Below are 10,111 nucleotides of genomic sequence, written 5' to 3'. Positions count from 1 at the left end.
TCGATGATGACACCAATTTGCATATCAGTTACTTGCTCTCTGATTGGACAGTTGAGGATTCGTTCAATTTTTATAATCTCAGATTACATTTGGAGCCGATTCCACATGGACAAAATGTAATATTCAATTTTGTGCCATAACTCCTCAAATGTAAAATAAAATGACAAATATTAGACAAAAATTGTTATAAAGGCATGACACACAAGATGGCCGCGGTAGGGCTGAAGCCAATCCGCGGAGGTTTTACTTTTACTACTCAAACCTGTAGTCTCCCGGATAATAATGTTGACTCTGACAGGCGAGATAGTGGGAAAATAACTTGGCAACCTGTCGTCAGTGTGTGGCGACCCCCGGTGGCTCGTGACGGTACTGCTAAACCAAGTCACTATGGTCTTGATGTGGAACCATAGAAGTCTATGCATGACAGCATGAGCCCAGAAATAGTGAAATGGTTTTCTAAACTCTGTGATCCAACCAGATTTTTCACACATACACCCAACTTCAAAGCGCTCCTTTTGATTAATCTGAAAGTTAAATCAAAGCACATGCCTTCATTTCTGAAAGTATTACTGGGGAAAGTTAATCATCAACCTTTTTGGCCTCTGCATGCCTCTGGAGGGCCCTCAATTGCTTCACACCCTACATTCGGACCTTCCGACCACATTTACATTTACGTCATTTAGCAGAGGCTCTCATCCAGAGAGATTTACAAGTTGGTGCATTCAATTTATGATAGCCAGTGGGACAACCACTTTTTTTTTATGGGGGGGTGGGGGAGGGGGGTAGAAGGATTACTTTCCAGGTATTCCTTAAAGTGGTAGGGTTTCAAGTGTCTCCGGGAGGTGGTCAGTGACTCCGCTGTCCTGGCGTCGTGGGGGAGCTTGTTCCACCATTGGGGTGCCAGAGCAGCGAATAGTTTTGACTGGGCTGAGCGGGAACCGTGCTTCCGTAGATTTACAGATCAAGCATAAATTGTCTGTCTTTGCGAACGTGTTAATTCATTTTTCAACACTAACGTCATTAGTGTTCAACTTGTTGGTCCTTGTTCTGTTCACCCCTGGTTATCAACTAATCTAGCTAGATAATTTACTAAGAGCAAAGATATGATCTGAAATTATGGTTGGAGGCACGGTATGGATGGTGTGAGGCATTTGCGGAGCCACGTAGAGGCAGGTGTTGCCAACTCCTCAGTAAGGAAAGTAGCTATTGGCTGTCCTAAAAGCCGCTAAATGACGTCATCACCTAATTTGTGTATTTGGCCATGTGCACGTAATTGTGATGGACGCTGTAGGAGAGGAATAGCGTCGTGGGAGAGACAAAAAGTGAGTAAAAAGCTGCGCGAGGACTGGGCCGCCTGTGAGTGCTTTGGGACAGGGGTGGGACGGCAGCACCCGCTGCTCGTTGAGAAGAGTAAGAACGATACGTGCTTTCACGTCAGTCTCCAATAACACCAGAAAAAGCCGCTAGATTTGTCGCTAGTCGCTTTTTTGAAAACGTGTCGCTAGAGGGGTCTGAATACTCGCTAAATATAGCGGCAAAGTTGGCAACACCAAATTGATCTCTGTAACAATGTGGAGGCCTCAATACTGCTCCACATTGGCTTGATTGGTTGACGGTAGGTGGGGGCGGGAGGTCCTGTATAAACAAAACTCACTTCCTTGACTACAGCTCTGCCCCACGAAGCACAAGAATGAATGAATGCCCTCCCTGACTTCTGCAGAGGCGTATCACTATAAATGCTACATGACCAATGCAGATGACGGATTGACCATGTAGCATCTTTAAGAGTTGAATACCCCTGGTATATACAGCCAACATAAGTAACCCATCCACCATTTAAAGCACATGACCCACACACCCTTATGTGATGAATAAAGGCTAATTATATCTCCACAGCTAGTCCATGGCAAACAGTGCTAACTAAATCACAACATGCATGTAAATTACATCACAAATATACAGTCATTGGTATGCATGGTTTAGTTTACTTCCTTTCAAAGAAAAGCTTTCAAAACTCATTGCCTATACAGCACAAACTGATGACTGAGGTTTTGGTTCCACATAGGAAAGGTAAAATGAGAAACACACACACATTGTTTCGCCAAATTCGACAGTCCAGACCGCAGCATGTGTTTACTTCATTTCACAGCAATATAAATAGTGCCAAGTACCCAACAATGTCTGTTGAGGGCAGCCATTCCCACAGCAGCCATTTTTTATATTTACACATCAAACCTTTAATCAGCTCATTAAGAGTAAATAGAACATTCAAAAGGAATTAAAAGCAATGTAAAGATACAGAAGTGATTATTGAACTTACCATATTCATTAAAACCATACTTGCCTGCTGTGCAGTCTGCAATATATATTACCCATCTGACCTCTATAGTTTACACAGTAAAGAGAAATAATAAAGATACTAAACTGCAATCCAAAATATTGTAAATTGCCCCCACCCCACCCCACCCAACCCCACCCAACCCAAAGTGTAGTGTTGCTCTAATTTGACAGTAAAATAGGTTTAGAAAAAAATCACATAAAAGAATACTCAAGGTTCGAGTCCATCCTCAGTCTGAAGTCATTCAAAACATTCCAAGTCCCAATAATTAACAATAACTGTCCTGAGCCCACCTTAACAAGCAGTCATGAATCCATAGCCCACCCATACAGTATACCTATAATTAATGCAGATTTTTATTCTCGCCTTTCAACCAGCTTTGAGTGGTTATCTGTCTAGACCAAACCCAAGCATGTGCAAAGAGCAGAGAAAATAAAGGGAAAAAGCTCTGATTGCATTGAAGCCTGTGTTACTAAGACAACCAGTTGTCATTGTTGATTTACTTACATAAGATACACATTTTTAGTTCTATAGCTGTTTGAGCACAAGATGCCTATAATGCGTTTAAAGCTGAGCGCAAGTGTTGCAACGTAAAATGAAGTCCATTCAACTGGGTCAGTTCCTATTCACACGACTGAACGGCTGCTGAAGCTAGTCTGTGGCGTGGCATTCTGCTCTGCATCTTTCTCTAGTGGCTGCTGACCAGGACTGCAGGCTACAGGTTCAGCTCAGCTCAGTGGGGGATTGTCGTCTTTGCTGAAGGGCTGTGTGGATCCGGGCTTCACCCAAGACAGTCCTGACACCTGCAGGCCCTTGTGGTGATCCTCAGGCCGTCTCTAGAATAAAAGAGACACATTACCACACTGGTCAGCTAGCACCATGGAAACAAATGCCAGCTCAGACAGCTTGACCAATCATAGCCCTGCTGGCTCTCATTCAGGTAAAACAAGCCCCTTTTGGGAGAGTGAGCTCAGCAGGAACCCAACTCAGAGCTTTGTGTCCTTTTACATAACTCTGAAAAGCACACTTCTGGGGTTTAGGAAAAACTAACTTTATGTGTGAACATCCGTTCCTTCGCCTCGTCGTGGACCGCTGGGTTCCATGAAGAGAAACTGGAAAAAGCAGCAAAAAAAACACAAGAGAAACCAAGTTCACAACAACCATTTATTGCATCTCCTTTCATATGCTGCATAAGGTTTCTTATTGACATCAATTTTTAAAAAGACAATGTACAGACTGTTCGTGAGCTATGAGAATGATAAATGGAATTCCAGGAATGAGGAGCATTTCCTACTACCAACCTTATTGCATAAGGATCGTCCATCTTGGGCTGGTCGAAGAGGTGACTGTTGCATAGTTTGACGCTTTCTACCACCTTGCTTTTGAACAACTGAACATCCTTGTCGTACCTTAAACAGTGTGATTATACAAGCAATTTGCCAGTCACTACAGTGTGGAGTGATAATTACCCCCACCTGGCCACAATCTAAGTCATAAACTCAGGGAATTAAAATAAACTGACTTATAACAGAATACCGTAACACTTCAATTAAACAGAGAGTCTCAAATAGCCGCCTGTCCCTTTTAATAGCCGGGCATCGCCACACATTTCAGCAAATTAACATGGGTCTAAATGAATTCTTTACGAGGTTACCATGGACACAACTGATATTCCCACAGTTGTGCATTAAAAACATTGCTCGCCATGGCACCACCAAACATAAAACGTCAAATTCAAGCGCTCCATGGTGCCGAAGCGCAAAATCAGTGGTGTATGATCGACAGCCTGGTCTTTGCAAGTCTGATCTGCGATGGATTTGTTGTGTTTATACTGGTCACAATTAACAGTGTGGTAGTCTTTTCAACATTTTATTGAGCATAAGCTGTGTGCATTAAGGAAATACACACCTGGCTCAAATAGAAGCCCGTCTCGAATAAGCACCAGTTATGTTCAGTGATTGAAGCAAATAAACATCTGCGCTATTAATTGAAGTTTTACGGTACACAATAGGAGCACGCTTGTTCACCTATATAAACTGACCCAGACCACATGCGTACGCGTGACCCTGTACAGGAGGGTGCCCCAGTGACCCTGGAGGAAGAGAAGGAAGAAGGGTGTGAGGAGAAAGGGAACTAGTTGAGACTTACAGAACAGCAGCTTCTGGGTTGAGTGGTTCCATGGTGTTGATCTTGTAGAACACTGTGCGTGCGTACATCAAGACCTGCCATATGTGGTTGTGATTACGCCTTCATGTCCACAGGGAGAGGGGAGACATTATGATTCTCTCAACATAATGGCAAACCAAATACAACTACAGTTACAGTAAATCCAGAAATATCACAAAGGCAATCCATGGGGCATAGGTTCATCTCAGACTAGTGAAATGCCCAACAGTAACACTGTTCAAACACCAGTAATGCACAACCAGTGAGCCATGTACACCATAATGACAGACAGGTTTCCAGTGAGAATGTCATGGACAACTATCCCCATTCATTAAAAGGTACAGTGCTGAGCGGAGGCCCTATAAATCCACCTCCAGCTGATAGAGACTGAGGTTTAAGAGAAGAGTAAACCGCTCAAGGCTGTGTCACTGTCCAGCTGAACAAACAGGCCATGAGGAACGGAGCTGGAACAGCAGTCACAGTAAACACTGGGCCTTCATGTGACGCATGCCAGTTATAACTAAGGCACACTACAGAGAGCCCCACACAGTACACCTCTCAGGGACAGCACTGAATCACTATTTACCACCAGGACATCACACTACAACATCCTGAGTGAACAGATATGAATCACAACATGATACAGTAACATTATCATAGATCAAAAGGTAGTAACTGCATTTAGCCCATCATGGGGATGTGTAGGTTGTATGGTAGTGGCTAGTACATGGTGGAGCAGACATTACACTAATGGAAAAATATCAAGCCACATGTACCTGACAAACACCACTTCCAAATCTTCCTCATTCATTTGGATTGAATGATCTAGGCATAGAAGCCATGTACTGACCTCCACTTGGTGAAGGCTCGCCTGACATCAAGCTCTCCTGAAACAGGGTCCACTAGCGGGTGGAAGACTGGGATATCAAACACCACTCTCTAAATGGTGGTACAGGAGAGAACATAGTACTGGTTAGAATACTGCATAAATACCTAAACACATCATTTCAATGTACCACCATATGATAGTCACTAAACCAATCAGTCTCAGCCTTTGGCACAAAAGCAGGAGATGCTGAACAAATTAAGTTTTGTAATGTACCAAATAAATGGCTTTATTTTGTGTAAACAGCTGTGTCGTAGTGTTACAGCAGGTCCACTAAAGTACTCACAGGACATTCGCCATCAGGATAGTTATCTGGAATATACACAGTGAACTTGAAGACTCCATCCTGGTACAAGCCATGTCTTATGAAAATGACCCCGAACCACACTGGAAAAAATATTGAATCTCAGGATCCCTTTGTTTTCATTTTGTATAGGTTATGTATAGATTATGTAGACAAACAGGAGAACAGATTAGGCTCTTACTCAATGCTGATTTGTAGGATGGCTGCACATAGATTCCAGGCAGTTTTTGCTTGATCACTAGCGTGCTGTGGGTCAAAGAGTAACATGGAATTAAATCAATGCAGCAGAAAATTGATATGGAAATTAACAGTGTGTTTTAGTCAACAGCTTCTCTAAATGCACTACATAACATAATGGCCTCTGTTCAAATACATTGAAGATGCAGCCTTCTTGCTTCCTTCCAGGTAGGCTGATCAATGATCTGACATGTTTGGATTGATGAAAACAAATCTTACCTTTACTTATCCAGTCGCATACAGATAAGTGATTACCTCTATAAAAGGAGGGAGGGTGCATTTTAAAGGTATTCAAACAGAGCCAGTGTATGTAATACATCCACTACCCAAAATAAAGTCTGATCTGTGGCCAGTACTTACAACTCAGCCAGCAGCGAGTACTCCAGGTAGAATGGACCGTAGGAGGCGTGTGTGCCATTGGCCAACTGGGCCGTGGCGGCAGGAGAGGCAGGCTTGGTGATGGGGACTGCATTCTTAGGGATGGAGGGAAGCTGCTTCTTCCCAAAGCTAGGCCGGGCTGGACTGGCTCTTTGCTGCTGCTCTCCACTCTGCTGTCCAGTCTGTTCCTCACCGTCAGATCTCTGCTCACCAGAAGAGAGTGAAACAAAGGAATTTAACAACTCATGTCTAGGAAGTACAAACTGGTAGCATTGATTATTCCGAGGGGGGGAGTATGCCTAGATTAAAAACACTGAGTCAAACATCTATTCACCATATGTTGTGGAATCACAAGACACAGGTAGACAATGCAGACAATGCAATTTCAAACAAGTCTATGTTAGTTACATCTATGTGCCTAGACAGAGGCTAGCTCTGTTGTCGAACTACAAGGCAACACAGACAGCAGTGGGAGCACGTAGAGCCCTGGGCGATAGGCATAAGGTGACGACCTCAGGTTTCAGAGATCGTCTCGTCTGGCATCAGTTTCCTCATTCCACGGGAGGTGAGAGAGCACCCAGAGAGCATCCCTAAATACAGGCCTCATCATATCCTGCCAATGCCAGATTTGTGGGAAGCACAGGGGAGGAGGATGGGCTAGTTCACAGCAGGAGGGATGCCAGTAAGTTAAGGAACGCATCAGCAACAAACCCTCAAGGCCTGTCCCTCTGCGACTAACGCAACTATGGAATGAATTCAGGTAGCGCACAGCGAGTGCCATGAAGCAAAACACATTGTAGAATTATTATTGTTTTTAGGAGGCACAGAGCAATGAGTGAACCGGTCATCTGACAAGGCAGAGAGTATTCACACCTATTTACTATGGGCAGAGCTACTTTTCCAATGTGACGCCTGAATGCTAAACTGGAAGTCGGTGCCTCCCTTTCTCGCAGTAGTCGTTGAGGTAGGTAACAGACAATGGCAATAACAAACAGCAGATGCACGGCACAAGAGCTTTTCAACCAACCAGATCCTAGCAATTAGCAAATCTAAAACAAATGCACTGCACATTTGAGAAGTTCACCATTGCTCTCATCAAACTACAGTTTAACACCTACATTCAAGTGGATTTCCCAGGAGCAACAGGCTCCTCCTGCAACAACCATGCATGTGTTGTGACAAGTCACATGTCTGACTATAGCTGCAACTTCCAGAGCACTAGGTGTGGAACGATACCAGTATCGCGATACTCATTAGTATAGTGGCAAGGAAACAAAACACGAAGCGGATTTAACTTCTTTAGGAAAACAGCCATAATGTTGGAAACAATCATTATGTTGTCATCTAGTCAAATAATTTTCCCCAAGCTATAGCACACAATATTTTACATACAGCAGGTTATTTAAGGACCAAAGTGTTAGCTTCGTGTTTTCATTTTGCAATGCTGGTATCGTCACAGCCCTACAGAGCACCAGGCAGTAAAAGGCGACACTGAAACAGCCCTCTTTCAGGAATTGATTGAAAAGACGTGTCACCGGCAAATAGTTATCGAAAAGACATGAGTAGACCTAATGTGTTAGAGGACACCACACACCTCAAGTTAGACATTCCAATGCCACAATTCCAGTCCTCCAAGATTTCTCTCAAACTAAAGACAGGTGGTAACAGGAGTAAAATGACAAAGCTTCAAGGAAGTCATGCCATCTTCGCAGGAAAATGTTAGGGAGACATTTAGACCACACTAGGCTTACTTTCAGTGTGTGGGGGTCTCTTTGGGAACTTTTGAAGATCCTGTTTTTTTGTCTCCCTTCTCGGTTGTGTGTTGGGTGAACTTGAGAGAACTTGGCTTTCGGTGCAGAAGAGGAAGAGCGCTCCCTTACCTTACGACCAGTATTGGTAGACATGCTCCAGAATGGGTTCAGGTTCATTACTCATGGAGGTTCAACTTGTTGTCCGTCTATATCGGTCCCACGACAAGTGTTGCCTGTGCCATCCGCTGGCGTCACTGGGGATAGAATTGACAACAAATGGCTGATGAGGCCCTCTGTTCAGCGTGCGCACACACACACACACACACACAATGGGGCAACCTGACCTCAATGACAGCTGCTGGCTCTCTGATCTGCTGACCATGCTGCTGCTGCTGCTCAGAGAGATGTGCCTCATTCATGTCATGGTGATGTCAAACAGGCCTAATTTACAGTCTGCCAGGCCAAGCACTTTAAACCCACCAGGAAATAATCCTGACATTACAAACTTGAACTGGTGATAATGGTTGTTATACATGGAGGTTGAGTGTTACCCTAGCTAGATTCATTATTTTATTCGTATATTACCAAAGGGCATTTGGCTACAGCAGTTGTTGACAGCTTAATTAACTAACGTTTGCTGGCTAAGATCTCTACATAGCAAACTACTATGCCAACTAGCTTGAAAACTAGCAAGGTTGACATTGCATTCGTGTTGGTTCACGTGTTTCTATACTAACAACAACCAATTCTGCTAAATGACTTTCAACTCATAGTTAGCTATATATAGCTAGCTAGTTACTGTAGACTGTTACCAAGATACGTTCAGACAGTCAGGAGTTTGTTAGCTATAACTAATGCATCTGGACGCCAGGTTTGCAATAACAAATCCAGCACACATAGTGATAGGCGATGTAATCTAGCATTGCATATTACCCATAATGAAATAGTTACACTTTACGACTCGATAAACTAATGACAATATTACTGACAACACAAATGTATCAAACCAACCAGTTCTGCTAACTTGTAAGCTAACTAGCTAGCTAACATTAGCTGCAAGATACTATCCAGTTGCCAGCTTACCTTCCCTGGAGGGGAATTCCGAAAATTCAGACAAGTACCAGTTCAAAAATCGCCCATTTATGTGAACAATTTCAAACTGTGCGTTTTAACGACGTTGTTACAATCACACTTGGTCAAAACAAAAAAGGTCCACCGCAATTGTTTGGGTAGCTGGCTAGCTAAGTAATCTCTCAGACACCGGAAATCAATCAAAATGCTATTGATGGGCGTTTCCTATTCACCGCGGGATATTTCTATTGGCTTTTAACAAAGCGTGGTAAAGTATCTGAAATTTGATTCGCTGACGTTCTTTCACTTTGTAGGTCATAATGTTATGTCGCGTTCAAGTGCAGGTAGAAACTAGGAAACTCGGAGATGTCCGATTGCTGTCTGGTTGAATGCGGCTGGTGTAGATGGGTTGGTTAGTTTAGCAACAAAACCGACGCGTGCGCAACTATGGGGCAAAACAGACGGGGTTGGCTTTGTTTGTTGACAACATGTAAACTCGATCTTGTCCCCAATGCTTATTTAAAACATAAATAAAGCTGCACAATGAGCACTTGTTGTCTCTCAAATACATTGTTACAGTTGTTGGTTAACATTAGTTAGCTAGCGAATTTTTGCCATATTAGCATAGACGTGACATCAGTCAAAACACTCAAAACAAGACATGGTATCAAGAACCAGATCAAACTAGCTGAAATATATTCCCAGTGAAACCCTTTGGCTATCATCACAAAGAAAAACCCAGGTAAAGGTATCCAGAAACACTTTAATTCTGAGGTATAATGCTTGTTCAAAACAACTGGGAACTTGGAAATCTTCGACTTCTGACTTAAGTTCGTTCAAAACAACTGGGAACTCGGAAAAAAACGAGCTCCAGATTGGAAAAAATCGTTTTGAATGGTCATCTGACTAGGAATTCCAACTCGGGAACTCGGCCCTGATTCTAGAGCTCCGACATTCCACCTGAAGATCACTGACTTCAT

At 43.2% G+C, this 10,111-nt stretch overlaps 1 protein-coding gene across 1 annotated transcript; it reads right to left on the bottom strand.

Annotated features, from left to right (window-relative positions):
* Nucleotides 1–1,965: 1,965 nt before the first annotated feature.
* On the bottom strand, nucleotides 1,966–9,356 carry LOC121580528 (akt interacting protein). Its single transcript, XM_041895451.2, has 10 exons — nucleotides 9,144–9,356; nucleotides 8,190–8,314; nucleotides 6,292–6,512; nucleotides 5,876–5,940; nucleotides 5,677–5,777; nucleotides 5,355–5,443; nucleotides 4,487–4,585; nucleotides 3,640–3,747; nucleotides 3,390–3,450; nucleotides 1,966–3,174 (listed from the first exon to the last, which is right to left on the bottom strand). The coding sequence occupies exons 2-10, from the start codon at nucleotides 8,235–8,237 to the stop codon at nucleotides 3,067–3,069; spliced, it is 900 nt and encodes a 299-aa protein (XP_041751385.1). The 5' UTR covers nucleotides 8,238–8,314; nucleotides 9,144–9,356; the 3' UTR covers nucleotides 1,966–3,066.
* Between the last annotated feature and the right edge of the window lie 755 nt (nucleotides 9,357–10,111).

The sequence above is a fragment of the Coregonus clupeaformis genome, chromosome 32 (genome assembly GCF_020615455.1).
Source record: "Coregonus clupeaformis isolate EN_2021a chromosome 32, ASM2061545v1, whole genome shotgun sequence".
NCBI classification, from domain to species: Eukaryota; Metazoa; Chordata; class Actinopteri; order Salmoniformes; family Salmonidae; genus Coregonus; species Coregonus clupeaformis.
Note: the sequence above shows the minus strand (reverse complement) of the source record. Positions and strands in the feature narration are given on the sequence as shown.

Bases quoted from the DNA above. Each gene is read 5' to 3' on its own strand.
- LOC121580528 (XM_041895451.2), bottom strand. From the start codon at position 8,237: ATGAACCTGAACCCATTCTGGAGCATGTCTACCAATACTGGTCGTAAG. The intron at 5,941-6,291 runs GTAAGTACTGGC...TTTGACCCACAG, and splicing joins TACTCGCTGCTGGCTGAGTT to CACGCTAGTGATCAAGCAAA. The intron at 3,175-3,389 runs GTTAGTTTTTCC...CTTTTATTCTAG, and splicing joins AACGGATGTTCACACATAAA to AGACGGCCTGAGGATCACCA.